Here is a 16,498-nt window from a genome sequence, read left to right as displayed (position 1 = left end):
TCAAATATAAATTGAAAATTGAATAAGAATCTGAACACAAAATAGTAACTAAAGTAAAGCAACACTATTAAACTTTTGAAGATTCTATCTACTAAAAATGGAATGTTTTTCAAATTTGATTAATGGTAATTCAAAATTTAGAAAACTACCAAAGGAATATTGAAACGGTTTTTTTTATACAATCCGTTAAATATTAATACCATTTTAATCTATACAATATTAGTTTATGTATTAACAAAACAACATAATTAGGGTTTAATATAACGTTGACATTTAAAAAAAAGGGTATACAAACGAACAAATTCTAGAAAATTAACCTTAAGTCATAGCTGATCTAATTCATGTTTACAAAATTAGAAATTAAATTGACTACGAATTCAAATTTTGAATTTGAAAAGTTGTTAGGTATTATTAATGATATGAATCAATACAAATCAAAATAATATCATTGTAATTTGGAATCAATTACACATTAAAAATTTAACAAATACCAAAATTGAAAATCGGAACCAATGATACATTAAAAATTTAACAATGACACATATAATGTAATTGAAATTGAAATCTGCAATGAGACATATAATGAAGTATAAATTAACTAATAACCATTAACTATTACCATAGGAAACATAGAAATTAACAATTATAAATATCAACTAACATTAACAATTAAGATTAAGAATATAAAATACTAACCTAGGTAAATTACACATACCTTAACGAATAATATAAAATACCAACCTAGGTTAATTAAACATACTATCCTAACAATATAAGATACTAACCGGAAAAAACATCGACGTCGAAGTGAAGATCTGATTAGCAATCGACATGGATCTACTGAAATCGTTTCCGGGATGTAATCAGATCAATGATTCTTTTCATATAATTGAGTATTCCGTTTAACCAGTATCGCCCTTATTTAGACGGACGACGGTGTAAACTGAATATGTCGGATGCAGAACTATCATTGTCCGATTGAGATGAAGAATTATCATTTTCCGATTGAGATGCAGAATTATCATTGTCGGATTGAATTGAGAAATAATAGCCGGTGGTTGATTTTGTTGATTAGGTAAGGTTGAGTATGAAGGAAAGGATGTAAAGAGGTTGAAAGGATTGAAACTTAAAAACCGGTAATATATTAAATATTGAATTAAATGAATACATTAACTATTTTAAGTATTAGAAATAAAATTTCTTTTTGATTTATTTAAATTATAAGAAAAATAGAGAAGTGAAGGATAATTTTGGAAGGATAGGAAATCGTCCAATAGGCAAGAGGCATGTGGCAGCAAACTCATTTGTTTTAATATATAGTAGGATGTTCTTTTTAGTCATTTTATATGAATAAAATAAGACAGAACACTTTTTAAAATACAACTAATTGATTTGTTGACTTTTCTCACCACAAAAGCTAATCCTTAAAAAAAACTTTTTCTAGAAAAGTCGCAAGTCAGTAGGCACTTTTGGAATTAAATAAGCAATATGAAATATCCTCTTATTACGTGTGTGATTTTGCTGGATATGATTATTGTTTAAAACTCAATTACCTTAATTAGTTACCACAATTATTATCATGAATCACAATTCATCGTCAATTCCAAATTATGACTAATAGTTAATGACTAAGGTTATTATTTTAAGTGTTTAAAAGGTTTAGTATGGTATTGGATATTTGGGTCGAATGATTATTTACATGATTAACATGTCAATCATACCCAGTATTCCAGTATATCCTGCAAATAGCATGAAAGTTATCAGTAAGGTTTCGAGATGATAAGATGTATGAAAATCTTACTTCTATCTCTTAAGATAAAGAAAACGTTTCTAGCAAGACCCCGACTCCAAAACAAACAAAATAAGTAGGCAAAGTTACGATCATTTAGCGAATAAGTAGGTGAAATAATAAGACAACAATTATAGTAAAATTAAGAATACCTAAATAGGTAAAGTTATGACCATAAAAACTTTATAATTTATATATATATATATATATATATATATATATAGAGACAGAATTACAAATTTTGTCCTTTAAAAAAAGCGAAATTACGGTTCGTGTCCTTTTTTTAGTTTCCTTGCAGGCGGTGTACTTTAAACTTTTTATTTCTACACGTTATGTCCTTTACGCTAACTGGGTTAGAAAAACTCAGTTAAATACCCTCACGTGAGGCACATGTGAGGGCATTTTTGTCTTTTCGTCTATACCTGCAAAACAAAACCCCTTATTTGTTTAATTTGAACATTAAACAATCTCTCTCTCTCTCTCTCTTTCTCTAACACACCACCACCACCACCACCACCTGACAACCAAAATTCAGCATCATCTTCATCTCTCTACAAGAAAGCACCACCAAGGCCTTGGTACCTTCTCCGTCGCTTGTGACGACCACTGCCGGGTTAAATACCATATCAGACCCCACCTGTATATGCTCTCTCTCTGTGGCCAACAAATCTGTTAAGAAAGAAGGTGTCGGCGGTGTGGTGTTGTGGTGTTCCGAGGTGAAACCTAGATCTGGTGTTTCAATCGACAAACCCTAGATCCGGGCCGCCATATCCATCGTATGAAAATTCCCACCCACAGATCCACTTGCCTCAAAGTAGTTGTGGGTTTGGTGGGTATGGTGAGGTTGAAGTAGTAGACGGAGAAGATGAAGTGGTTGCCGGAATTTGGTGACGGTAAGAAGCCGGCGGCGAAGATGGAGTTGTTGGATTTTATGAACTGGGTTTCAATTGGTTTTGAGTTTTGTTGATGTTTTGAGATTAATTTTGTGCTTGTTTGTTTGTAGAAGAACAATTGTTTGGACTAATCGTTTCTGGGTTTTTGATTTTATGAAATGGGTATTTGATTGTTTTGAGTTTTTACTACTGTTTTGAGATTTATTTTGTGTTAATTTTGTGCTTGTTTGTGGTGGTGGTGGGTTGAATGGAATCTGTAACGAGGTGGCCGGAATTTATGGTGATGGTGGTGGCCGGAATTTATGGTGATGGTGGTGGCTTAGAGAGAAAGAAGGGGAATGTATTATATATATATATATATTTTTTTTTCTTTTTTTTTTAATTTAAGGATACATTAAAATTACAATTATGCCATCACATGTCTGGCACATGTCATATTTAACTGAGTTTTTCTAACCCAGTTAGCGTAAAGGACATAACGTGTAGAAAAAAAAGAGTTTAAAGTACACCGCCTGCAAGGAAAATAAAAAAAGGACACGAACCGTAATTTGGCTTTTTTTAAAGGACAAAATTTATAATTCTGTCACATATATATATATATATATATATATATGTGTGTGTTAATTGTGACTTACAATATCCAAACAAGAAAATAAAACTTGCCCTCCTTATGGGTCAAGCACACTCTAGTAAAAATCTTGAAGAAACGCAATATAATTAATTTCATTCACAAAATATTTTCCATGTGATCAACATGAAAGTCATACCTTATTGATCAACAAACGTATTCCCATGAAGAGTTAGTGTGATTTATTTAGGATTTGTTCATTTAGATACCCTTTTTACATGAATGTTTCTGTTACGTACACCCTCTAAAAGGGTGTCTAAATAGAGGTTCCATTTATTTAATCACAACTAGCAAAAATAGTAATTATACCAAAGCATGTCTTTCCATACGTGCTCTATAAATTTCATGAAGATCGGTTATTAAAACACATGCTAATCACAAGTTTCATATCAGTATATAACACGATAAACAGGATAACACACACATAAACAGTAAAAACTGCACTCAAAATAGGTAGACAAACATCATATATAAACACGTTAAACTGACACACGTCACAAAGTGTTCAGTAATTGCGAATCATATCTTACATCACCAAATCAGATTCTCCGCCGCAACTCGAAACCCCAAAATTAGGTTTTAATAATTGCAAATCATATCTTTACATCATCAAGTCGCTTTCTCGTCACCCCAACCTCGTGTTGTCGCCGCAACTCCAATAGTCTCCCGCTCAAAACAGCCTCTGTAATCGCCGTTATCACTGTAACTGTCATATTCCGACAAGGAAGAAAATTTTAACAACCGAATCCACCACATGCGGGAAGTTGTTTACTAAACAATAAGAGCTTCACTAACATCAAAGACCATCAATTTCATGATTAAAATCAACAAATACACAATACACATTACATAAATCAACAAAGTATGTACTTATATACTCATCATCATCACATTCATCTACCTTCAACACACCCTCTCTCTCTAATCCACCGTTTCTGAAAAATAAAAATCCCCAATTTACCCTTGCTCTTCCTACCTTCCACCGGAGTATCCATCGCCGATCGTCCGTCCCTAGGGTTTTGGTTTCGTATCTGTATATTAATAAAGTAATTAGGTTTGTTTCCGATCAATTTGATAAATTAAGTTAGGGCTTTTGAACATGCTCTATGGCACCTGGCCGGAAACGTGGTGGCGCCAAAGGAGCTGACGCGAATAATCGGTTGAATTTGGGCGATCTTGTTCTTGCTAAAGTCAAGGGCTTTCCTGCATGGCCTGCTAAGGTTAGATTCATAATCATCGTCTCTACTCATCTAATTTTATTCAATTTCAACTTGATCGCTTTGTTTTTACTAAATTCTGTTGAATTTGAGCTATAGTCACTTGAATTGTGCCTTAATTTCATCCAATTTCAAGTTTAAATAGAGTTGATGGCTTTGTTAGTGCTAAATTTTGTTGAATTTGATTTGTTATCACTTGAATTGTGCCCTAATTTTTATTCAATTTTAACTGTAAATTGAATTGATCAAAACTAAATTTTGCTGAATTTGATTTGTTATCGCTTCAATTGTGCCCTAATTTGATTCAACTTCAAGTGTAAATTGAATTGTTCGCTTTGTTTTTACTAATTCTGTTTATCACTTGAATTGTGCCCGAATTCGATTTAATTTCAAGTATAAATAGAATTAATCACTTTGTTTTTATTAAATGTTGCTGAGTTTAATTTATTATCGCTTAAATTGTGCTTTAATTCGAAAGAGTTTCAAGTATAAATAGAATTAATCACTTTGTTTTTTATTAAATAGAATTGTGCTCTAATTCAATTCAATATTAAATTTTCATACTAGTTTTGTTTTGAGAAATTAACCTATAAATAGAATTTAATTCTTCCTTGTTACTAAATTTTGTTGAATTTAATCTTTTATCACTTGAATTGTGCCTTAATTTAATTCAATTTCAAGTATTCATACTTGTATTTAGTTTTGTTTTAAGAATATATTATTATAAATATAATTGATCACTTCATTTTATTGTTTAGAGAAAATAATTTATAATTAGAATTGATCTCCTTATTTTTACTAATTTTGTTGAATTTGATCTCTTGCTACTTGAGTTCTGCCATAATTCGATTCAATTTAAGCATTCATACTTGTATTTAGTTTTGCTCTGAGGAATTAACTTATAAATAGACTTGATCGCCTTTGTTTTTATTAAATTTTGTTGAATTTTATTTTTATTACTTGAATTGCGCCCTAATTTGATTCAATTTCAAGTATTCATATGTGTATTTAGTTTTGCTACTATATTTTGTTGAATTTAACCTCTTATTACTTGAATTGTGCCCTCATTTGATTCAATTTCAAGTATTCATACTTGTATTTAGTTTTGCTGCTAAATTTTGTTGAATTTAACCTTTTATTACTTGAATTTTGTTTTTTGATAATCTTGTAGGCTGCGGAGGGTGTTCAAAATTGTATTCGGGTGATTAGTTAAGCATTGGTTCAGCTATTTGCCTTTTGTGATGACTTCATTTACCCTAATTTGACTTTGGCCACATTATAGATAGTAGCTTTAAATTCTTCATTAGCTCCTATACTTGATCTAACCATTGGATTGAATTTTTTATATTAGGATGCTTTTTTTATGTTTTATTAATCCACCCTTCAATCTAGAAACTATCTTATCACCCATTGGCTGCTAACTTATGAACATCATCTGCTAAACTATACTAGCACTCTTTTTCAACCTAGAAGCCATTTGAATTGAAGTTCCCATTTAGACATTCTGCTTGGATGATGTTGTCATGGCATATTGTTCAATGTTGGATTCTGGATGTGTTTTGACGCTAGACTAGCGGATTGTTCTACTATCCCCGGGACTCTAATATTGCGCACATCTTGATTAATTTATCATTGCGTGATGAAAGTGTGATAAGGTTAATGCATTTTGTTGAAGCTTATGATTCTTGCTGTCAGCATACATTAATGCGTCGGTTGTGATTCTGTGAACCTTAAAGCTTTTTGTTTGCTTGTATTTTTCTCTTTATGCAGATTAGTAACCCTGAAGCCTGTGAACGAATTCCTGATCCGAAGAAATATTTTGTGAAGTTCTTTGGTACCCAAGAAATGTAAGAATTTGCTACCCGTAAAAGCTGCTCTAATTATGTAAATTTACCATCTTGTTTTGCCTACCATACAAGTTGGGAAAATTTTGATATTGTAAATGAGGGACGACAAGAGTCGTTAACGCATGGTTTTTAATAAAATGATGATGGGTGGCTAAATGCATAAAACATGCTGACAGCTGTGCTGTTAAAATGTCTATAAAGCATTATTCATGATTTCTAGAGTTTTCAATGTCTAAGAATAACATGCTAAGTATAGGAAATGCCATTTCTTACATTTTACATTTTACTATCAGTGTATCCATTTCTTACATTTCTTAACCTATCAGTTTATCCATTTTATACATTTTACTTACTAGTGTTTTTTTATCTCTACATATAAAACTATTGCAGAGCATTTGTGGCTCCTGTCGACATTCAGCCTTTCACCAGCGAATCAAGAGACAAGTTGCGGACCAGATGTAAAGGAAAGACGGTCAGATATTTTTCTGAAGCGGTAAATGAAATTTGCGCCAGGTTTCAAGAGTTTGAGAATAAGAGCTCAGATTCCTTACAGGACGGTAATGCTGGACAACCATCCCAGCTTGACGCTAGTTTAATAGAGACCGTGGATGATCGGATGATTACTGATGGATCCAGTTGTGGAACATCTTCTAATGACATTGTAAATCATGGCCCTGTTTTAGAACAGTGCTCCCAGAGGGAAATGGGATATGAAGATGTAAACCTTAGCTCACCTCTTGTTAATGATCGTTCTCCAGCTCTTTCCACCAAAAAACGAGCTGAATTTTGCAATGATGCTATAGCTTCACCTAAGATGGACAGTATATCTACTTCTGGCACAGGTACAGCATATTTTTACCTGTTTTTGTTATTAAAATAGGCAGTGATGTTTGGTATTTAAGGTAGCTTGCTACAGTTGCTTATGTGCCGCCAATATTGGATTATAACTTATTCATCAATGGATATATTTTGTTTGCTTTAGGTTATAATACAAGTTCAAAACTCGGATTGGATTATAACTTATTCATCAATGGATATATTTTGTTTGCTTTAGGTCATAGTACAAGTTCAAAACTCGGAGCTAATGTAGAAAGAAATGAGCAGAAGTCCAACAAGATAGCTAAAGCTTTAAAGGATAACCATGATGTAGTAAACAAAGTTTTTAGTCCTGCAAGTACGGGCTCTGCATTTCAGACAAGTCATATTGAATCCAGTATACCTAAGAACTCAAAAGGTGAAACAAAAAGAAGTATTTCACATGTGAGCAAGAATGACGTTACTGTGGGTGTGGCGAACCACGAATCTGGGGATAATATTAGAAAAACAAAGAAAATTTTGACTGATGATTTATCAAAGGGTGATGAAGGTACTGGACGAGAACATCTGAAAGATAATGTTCTTAATAATGGAATTATGCACTCTGCAAAAAAGTTCAAGTTGTCAGACGACGTCCCCAAGAAGTCGCATATATTCAGGAAAAATGACGTGTCTAGCGAAGGAGGCAATGAAGAAGTAAAAAAGGCAACACCGAATTTGAATACTAAAAAGAGGTTAGTAATCAAGGGGCAGACAAATGGTTCTGATTACGGATCTGGAGTTACTGGTGATAAAGATGTTATACAACCTACAAAACGCCGTCGGATGGTACTGGAGGGCATGTCTGAAGACGGAACAACTGAAAGCTCGGTTACACCTAAAAAAGGGGAAACCACAGATTCTGTTAAATCTCGACCTCAAGTGCACATGAAGAGGAGAGCTGTTCGTATCTTTGATGAAGATGAAGATGAGCCCAAGACTCCCATGCATGGAAGGTCACCTAAAGTAGTTGAGAAAGTCTTGCACAACTCTGTGTATGTTGAAGAAGTTGCTGTATCGACTGAAGCTATTCAAGATTCGCCTGGTGTGAGAAAAAGTGTGCATGTGAAGGAATCTGTGCCTAAATTTGAGCAAGGTATTGCGGAAGTAGTTGAAGGGAAGTTGTTACATACTCCTGGGAAAGCAGAATCTGAAAAGAAATCATCTGAAGAGATTCTAAAGATGTTGGTCTCTCCTGTCAAGTCTCCTTTTGATGCTTACAATCAAAGGGTAGAACCTCAACCTTCTAAAGTGAACAAAACTTTAGGCAAGGTTTCTGGTAATAGTTCACAAAAGAAGGGTCAATCAGCTTCAGTTAAGCCCTCAAATGGTTCTCAGAAGAATTTAGTAAATGAGAGAGTTAGGCCTGTTATATCTGGGGAGAAGCAGAACACTACTACTAAAACTACTCCAAAATCAAGTTCACGGGTTGCTGATTCTGCAACTGTCTTGAGGAAACCGAGTGATATCAAAACGTTGTCTAGTGAAAGGTGTGTCAAATATGCTTTTGTTATTGTTCTTACAGAGACTGGTTTACACACATCTTTTTTGGGGTTAAATGTTTTACTTTGGTTAACAGGTCAGAATTTCAACCAGTTCAAACAACTTCATTGTCTGGTTCAAAAAATGCAGATTCAAACAAGTCAATGAGGCAACTGATTGCAGTTGCTCAGGCAAAAAGAAAACAAGCTCTATTACACAACCTTGTGCATGAAAATGTTAACTTTTCACACACTGAAGCAACTGGGAAAAGCCCCGGTTCTATATCTGCGGTTCAACCAATCACACCAGGTCTTGGAATTGTGGCTCAAACAGATGACCAGTCTGATCCCGCAGAATTTGTGGAGAGAAGGGCCAGTTCAGGACATCACCCTGCTGGCGGATCTCTTAGTGGTGGAACGGAGGCAGCTGTTGCTCGTGATGCTTTTGAAGGAATGATAGAAACTTTATCAAGAACAAAAGAAAGCATTGGGCGTGCTACACGACATGCAATTGACTGTGCAAAGCATGGTATTGCCAACGAGGTAGGAAAATTCACAACTTTTATATTTTATGTTATTAAATACAATATGAAACCCTCATGTTAAATGCTATGTGCTGCTAAACAGTCTGCAGTTTGGGTCTCTAGTGGTATATATTAGTAAGCAAAGCATTTCTGTCCATCATATTCTTCACTCTCTTTTGTATGCTGTATTTAAATTTATGATCACATTCATGTATATAGTTAGGGACTTTTTTAATGAGCATACCACATCATTTTGGCAGTTGTCACTGACTCAATATGCTTTATCTTGATCAAGAAAACTCTAAAGCTATGCTCAGTAACCTACTCTTTTGGTTACATTGCGTGGCTTTGTAGTCTTGTGCATGCATATTTGGTGCTGTGATATGTTCTATAAGAACCTTTTTTTTGTGAGCTGCCTTCAGAAATTTCCACTGGAGCACCCCTTTTTTTAATTGTTTTGCCATGGCATGAATCATTTAATACTTTTGTGGTTGTGGCCTGTGGGCATTACATTGTCGGCTCTAGGTGTATTGGTGGAGGCTTTGAGTTTATAGTGGCTTAGATCTTCTACTCTGTCATAACATTTATAACTGACAGATTTTGGTTGTCAGAATCTATGTTTTCAGCATATAGGAATTTAAATTTTATTTGGCAACTCTGATTTAATAGTTGGGGATGTATTAGCTACAGGTTGGTATGCCGTTAGTTGCAGAATTTGAATCTTTTGGTTAATCAATTTCCAGCCAACTCAATAAACATACGATTAAATGTTGAAAGGCAGAAGACAGTTTGATGATGCTTGTAGAATTGTAGTGATATAAATCTTTTTTTTTTGGTAATTATTAGTAATTTCCCAAAATTTGTTGCCTTTCCTCTGCCTGATTATCTGATTGGTTAAGGAGGTATTCAGTTAAACATGTTGCATTTACAGTTTCTGTATTGTAATTATTATTATAGTTATTTGTTAATAGTGTTGAAATGAACTGCTTTATGTACCACTCCAAATTGTGGTTATCTAATTATATATTGGCGGTGGCTTTATGCCTCCATTATGTTCTAGTTTTCATATTGTTTTAAGTTTAACATGATGGAATCATTACCGAATATGTTTAATTGGTTGGACTTAAATATTGTGTGATTTTCGCCATCTCTTGTAGGTTGTGGAACTTCTTACCAGGAAGTTGGAAAATGAATCCAGTTTTCATCGTCGAGTGGATCTTTTCTTTCTGGTTGATTCTATTACACAGTGCTCTCACTCACAGAAAGGTTTAAACATGCTTTCTATTATTTTACATTAATTTTATATTGTGCCTGGCATATATTTCTTCATATTTTTTAATCTGGATTGTACTAAAGTCTTATGTATTTCAGGAATTGCTGGAGCATCCTATATCCCTAATGTTCAAGCAGCATTGCCTCGTCTGTTAGGAGCTGCTGCTCCGCCAGGTGCTAATGCTCGTGAGAATCGTCGTCAATGCCTGAAGGTGGTTTCTTGTCTTTTAGATTATAAGTTGGCTTGCAGATTTTCTCTAACAGAATTTGAGTTAAAATATATTTTGTAGGTTCTAAAACTGTGGCTTGAGAGGAAAATTTTACCTGAGACTTTACTTCGGAGCTATATAGAGGACATTGGATCTTCAAACAATAATACTTCTGCTGCCATTATCTCCAAGCGTCCATCTCGATTAGAACGGGCTGTCGATGATCCTATCAGAGAGATGGAGGGAATGCTTGTTGATGAATATGGGAGGTGTGTGTAATCTTTAATCTCACTGATCTTTGTTACCATGCAATTTGATGTTATTACAATAACAAATGTGTTTTTTTTAGATAGAAACATGTGCAGAGGTTTAATATTGTTTCTATGATATGTTTTAGCAATGCAACATTTCAACTGCCTGGACTTTTGTCGTCTAATGTCTTTGAAGAAGAAGATGAAGATGGGATTCTTAATCTTTCACATAAAGAAAGTACATGTAAATCAACACTAGATCCGAACATTGCTACAGTAGAGATTGAAACATGTTCAGTAACTTCAAATGAGAGACGCCACTGCATCTTGGAGGATGTGGATGGTGAACTTGAAATGGAAGATGATGTGTCTGGACATCCAAAAGATGAAAGTTTATTGAAAGGTGGTGGCTCTTATAATGCTGTTCAAGAGGATGAAGGCTCCAATAAGACAATGGATACATCCTCTAGTTTTTCAAACGAGGTGTCCCCTTATCGTGAGGGTTCACCGCCACTGCCACCTGGTTCTCCCCCTCCAACTCCTCCCTTGCCTTCTTCACCACCACCGCCTCTGTCACCACTCATGGTTCCACCACCTCCATCAACCCCATCATCTCCTCCACCACCTCCTCCACCCCTAAATCCATCACAAACATATCCTATTCATGCGGGTCCGCCTCAGGTGTCGTTTTCTCAACCATCAATGCCACCAATGTCATCTAATGTAAGACCCTGAACCATTGCTTACATAATATTGTTGTACCTGCAGACTTCACATTGTATAATGATAATAATATATGTTTGATAACCAATTTGTTCAGGTATCTTTGAACTCTCACCCTGGTTCTCATTTTGAATCTGTAGTGAAGCCTGAAATGTTCCACCAGCAACTGTCACGTGAACCTTCTGGATATAGCTCTGCAAGGACTGTAGAATATCGGCATGAAATCTATAAAAACCCTCATGGTTCTCAATCCAACCAACAGTACCAAACTGGAAATGTACCTATGCCTCCAAGAACATTGCAAACTCCCATACCAAATCAGACTGCTGCTGGTCATCATCAATATTCTAATCCTGCAATGATGCAACATCCATACCCTCGTTTGTATGGACCAACAAAACCACCGGGTGGCTCAAGGCGACAACCTTCAAGTGAATTCAGTACTGATAGCCAGCGTGGTGCATGGATGGGTAATGGGCGAACTTCACTATCTGTGGGCCCTCCTTTTGCTCCGGAAGGTATGAAACTTTATTCTCAACAGTGGCTTTGGAAATTATGTGTTTTGAATGAATGAATTTATTTTTTTGTTGGTGCATAATTGATGCTTAGTAATTTCTCTTAAGTACCCTGCCCATATGTATAACTTCATCAATGTTTAGTATCACATATGCTTAATGTCTTGGATGTGCTTTTGGTAATACTGTTATGTACTTATCTACACTGCTTGTAAAAGTATGTGCAAATCTTGCAAGAGTGACTACTTTATTATTTTTTTCTTCTGGAGTTAGAAGGCTAATGTGTGAAGGGGATGATTACATGACTTGTTCTTTTTTATGCATACCTCCATAAGGAGGTCATAGCCAGTAGGAAGTTATGGCGTCATACATCAGTTCATTATCTTGCAAGAGGCGTCATACTTGTTCTTTTTTAGTTTAATTTGTTTATGATGTGTCAGAAACAGTACTACATGAAGACTTATGTAAAACGCATTTAGCAAAATGATATAGAACACACTTTAACCGGAGTTCACCTAAGCTAATTTTTTAATTACTAAAGTAACATTAACGGGACTGTTAGTGGCAAGTAAGATGCTGAGTTGAACACTGTTGATGGCAACAAATGACCACCTTGTTTTTTCTATATGCAGATTACATGTTCTGATAGTTGGAAGGCTAAGTAGAATCTAAGGCTATAGAAATGAATCAAGCATTAGTGGATAGAAATGTCTGAAATCTGTAAAAGAAAATATTGTGATATATCTAACTGTCCAAATCTATTTGTATGTGGCAAGTTTTTTTGTGTTGTGTGTTATATGATGGCTAGTAAAAAGTATGGCTTGAGAGAATGTTCCAACTGAATAAGATTGAATCACCAAAACGTTAGAACTAAATTCTTTCTTACACATGTGTATTATTTCTAAGTTTTATGAATGTAGGTGGTGGAAGTTGTTTTTGGGTTTCTTTGAACTATCTAGGATTTAGTAGCTACTTTTTTGATAAAAGGGAATTAAGAATTATATTTACACATCTTGCTATAACATGTATGCCTCTGATCTAGTATTAGGAGGTACAGGTAATAATATTAGGTATCTTTATAGTTTTCGAGATGTGTAATGGATCGCATGTACACATTTTGCTATAGCTTGTATGGCTCTGATTTCTGTACTTGAACATTATGCATTAACTTTAGTTAACGTATTTTTTTACCGTGACAGGTTATTTTCGATCACCAATGGAGAGACCCCCAACAAACAACAGCTTTCAAACCGTGGGCCAGAATATAGTTTCTGCTGGAGCTCCAGTTCCAGGTTTTTATTCTTTATCTTGCTTCTGGACCTTTCAAATCATGACTTGTGAACTTAATTTCGTTTCCTACTTCCAGGCCGTGGTGGTTCACATATGAAGCGATCCCTTAATGCTTGGCGACCAGGCGACCGGCTTAAGTAGGCTGCCAGCTAGGACTTGAGTCTTTATCAGGCTCAGTATCTCTGATGTTATTTCTTTTATTATTTATAGGTGGTGAATTGGGCTATAGGTCATAAGTTTGGAAGATTTGGAGCATGTTTGTTTGCACATCTGTTAGCAAAAAAGTGGAGTTGCGAAGAAGGGCGTTTGCAGGATTGTAAATTATAGTTTTATCTCGGAAAATGCTTCTTCAGAGACAATTACAGAGTGTAAGCTCACATCACTCCATATATCCTCTTCTCTTTAAACTATAATGTAAACCAGAAGAGTCATATGTGTTTAGAATGATCAAAGTGAGTTACTTCTCTTAAGCCAGATTCTTGCTTGGCTAAAATAGAAATTAAAAACACCTTTACCTTTAATATTGTTTTGTTTTTCTCTTTTTAAATCTTTATATCCCTGCTCATATATGGTTTTCTTGTTGGTCAAATAGTACCAAATGTATTTTTAATTGACGTGCTTTTCCCATGTTTACATGGGACAAACATGTCATTTCGCATTTGGATAAACAATATGATGATAAAAAAATGGGACAGACATGTCATTTCACATTTGAAAAAGCAAATAGATTCTTAAAAGCTTCTCATGATAAGTGGATTCAAGTCAAAATGGTCAAATAGATTCTTAAAAGCTTTCTACACCACACAAACGGATCCATAGGCCAAACGCTGGTCGGCGTATCCGTGGTGTCTTCGGTTTCCCCAAACGGATCCATACCTCTTGGTGTTGTTCATCGGGTTGGAATTTCGGTTTGGTGAAACCGAGTTGATTTAGAGAAGAACCACCCTTAGTACATTCGGGTACTTTTGAAACTGAGGTGAATTGATCAAAATGCGTTAGGTGGCATGCGCGGTAGCTCGGTTTCATCGGCATACTCCTTTGAGATCCTTAGGTAAATAAATAACGTGGCATGCACGGTAGCTCGGTTTCATCGGCATACGCCCCTGAGATCCTTAGGTAAATAAATAACAAATAATCTTGTATAATTGGTATTTGCTTCTTGAATAGTAGTAGTTTTATTTTCAATTGACCGCAAAATGTTTAACGTGCTCGAAGACAAATCTAAATCCGTAATTTTAAGCATACTCCAAACTCGTTTTCACATGATATGTAACGTTTATAAACAACATAATTTGCCACGCTATCATGGATTCAGACCAAAGTGACATTAGTGGGCATGTATATAGGGTCATATAGAAGTTAGATGCACCTAAACGTTAATATTGTATTTGAAGTTTTGAACCGTTTGATTTGTTACTGTTATAGAGTTTCATAGGTCAAGGAAACGTAACCTAATGGTCTTCTTAACTTTATATGTTAAAATGTATTTACTATGTATTAAAATAAAGTTTGAATCCTCGTTTTCCGTTTATAAAATAAAGAAATGATAATTATGAATAAGCTTTTTGTATTATTTAAATCTGCTTTTTGGATTGTATGGTTGGTAATGCCAACATGCTTTTGTTGTATTAATATAAAAATCTGTTTGTTTAATAAGGTAATAATAACATGTAATATAACATTTTGTAAATGAGAAATTCACTTCCTGTATATTTGAAGAATATGTAGTTGAATAGAAATATACGGGTTTGAATAAATTAAATATTAAACAAAGATTTAAACTTTCTTTAAGTGCAAATTGTAATATATACATTTGAGAAACGGGAAAAGTTGGGTTACGCTTACTGAGTAGCGACCTTACTGAGTTGTGACTCACGACAGTGGATAATTACTTATTTATTTGGTATAGACTGGAAATCATTGATCAAATGTATTCATTTTTTTTTACATTTTTTTTTTCATTTTTTCTCCTAAAACTTCCTCACACCACTATGGTGGGTTGGTTTTGAGTTTTTTTTGCCCCATGTGTTTTTTTAGCAGCGGGGTTTGGGGCAAGGGTTTGGTCAAATAACCAATCATATCTTTTTTTTTTTGTAACTAGTATTTTGTCAAATGACATGAGGTGATGGTTAAGATCTGAGATCTTTATGGTCTCAGGTATAGATGCACAAATCGGGGTTTTCTAATACATGGTTTCGGGTATGACCGTGTATTGAAAAATCTGGTATTGGCCATACTCGGGTTGGGTTTGGGTCCAGGTATCGTCTCTAAAAAACTAACCCTTTGCGCGCGTTTGGGTAGCGTATAGAATCGGGTATCTTAATACCCTATTTTCGGGTATTGAAAAAAATCGTATTTTCGGGTATTTTTCATGTATAGATTGCGTTTTTAAGGGGTTGCCCTTTTTTGATGTATTTTTCGGGTATAGATCGGGTATTTGAAAAACACGATTACGGGTTTCCAGTATTATCGGGTACAAATCGAGTCCAGTTCTGGGTTGGTACTTAAATGCATACTTTATCGTACCTTTCGGATACGAGTTTGGGTAGTAAAAATCCAGGTATAAAAAAACCCTGCTCGAGATTTTTTTTTCCGGATCCGGTTTCAGGTTCGGGCTTTTTGTGCACCTAGTCCAGTGTTTGAAACCTGAATCAGTGGGGTTTTTATAAAATGATATGTTTCCTCCTTGATGGTGTTCTTGGGTGGATTAGCCTAAAACGTCAAAATCAATATGAACGGTTCCCTTAAAAAAAACTAACTTAATCATTGAGGTGGTTTCACACGTTGTAAAAATACTTCTTTCCTTTTTATCTTTATTTTTTAATTAATTTAAAAATTTGTTAATAATTACAACGAGACTACAAATAAAAAACTCAAAAACAAAAACAAAAAACTTTTAACACGTCAAAATTTAAAAATTTTGTTAATAATGTACATCGTGCAGTATGATACACTAGCTATACCTAGGAAGATTATGGAGTAATGGCCTCAATCACTTCAGTCC

General features: G+C 34.6%; 1 protein-coding gene across 1 annotated transcript; it reads left to right on the top strand.

The window, feature by feature from the left end:
- Positions 1 to 4,383: 4,383 nt before the first annotated feature.
- Positions 4,384 to 14,804, top strand: LOC143623639 (ENHANCER OF AG-4 protein 2-like). Its single transcript, XM_077094494.1, has 14 exons — positions 4,384 to 4,530; positions 6,298 to 6,374; positions 6,765 to 7,216; positions 7,429 to 8,719; positions 8,809 to 9,253; positions 10,392 to 10,500; positions 10,606 to 10,718; positions 10,797 to 10,984; positions 11,113 to 11,689; positions 11,787 to 12,207; positions 13,404 to 13,496; positions 13,571 to 13,631; positions 13,705 to 14,545; positions 14,611 to 14,804. Exons 1-13 carry the CDS (start codon positions 4,417 to 4,419, stop codon positions 13,709 to 13,711), a joined length of 3,948 nt encoding a protein of 1,315 aa, XP_076950609.1. The 5' UTR covers positions 4,384 to 4,416; the 3' UTR covers positions 13,712 to 14,545; positions 14,611 to 14,804.
- Positions 14,805 to 16,498: the final 1,694 nt, after the last annotated feature.

Source organism: Bidens hawaiensis, unplaced genomic scaffold (assembly GCF_021521415.1).
Source record: "Bidens hawaiensis isolate Kalapana, Puna unplaced genomic scaffold, B.hawaiensis_p1.1 tig00003506_1, whole genome shotgun sequence".
NCBI lineage: Eukaryota > Viridiplantae > Streptophyta > Magnoliopsida > Asterales > Asteraceae > Bidens > Bidens hawaiensis.
The sequence above is the reverse complement of the archived record's forward strand: the minus strand, read 5'-3'. Positions and strand labels throughout refer to the sequence as shown.

Excerpts from the sequence above, each read along its gene's own strand:
- LOC143623639 (XM_077094494.1), top strand. The coding sequence starts at position 4,417 with ATGGCACCTGGCCGGAAACGTGGTGGCGCCAAAGGAGCTGACGCGAAT. Across the intron at positions 8,720-8,808 it reads AAAACGTTGTCTAGTGAAAG|GTCAGAATTTCAACCAGTTC; the intron begins GTGTGTCAAATA and ends TTTGGTTAACAG. Across the intron at positions 10,501-10,605 it reads GTGCTCTCACTCACAGAAAG|GAATTGCTGGAGCATCCTAT; the intron begins GTTTAAACATGC and ends TATGTATTTCAG.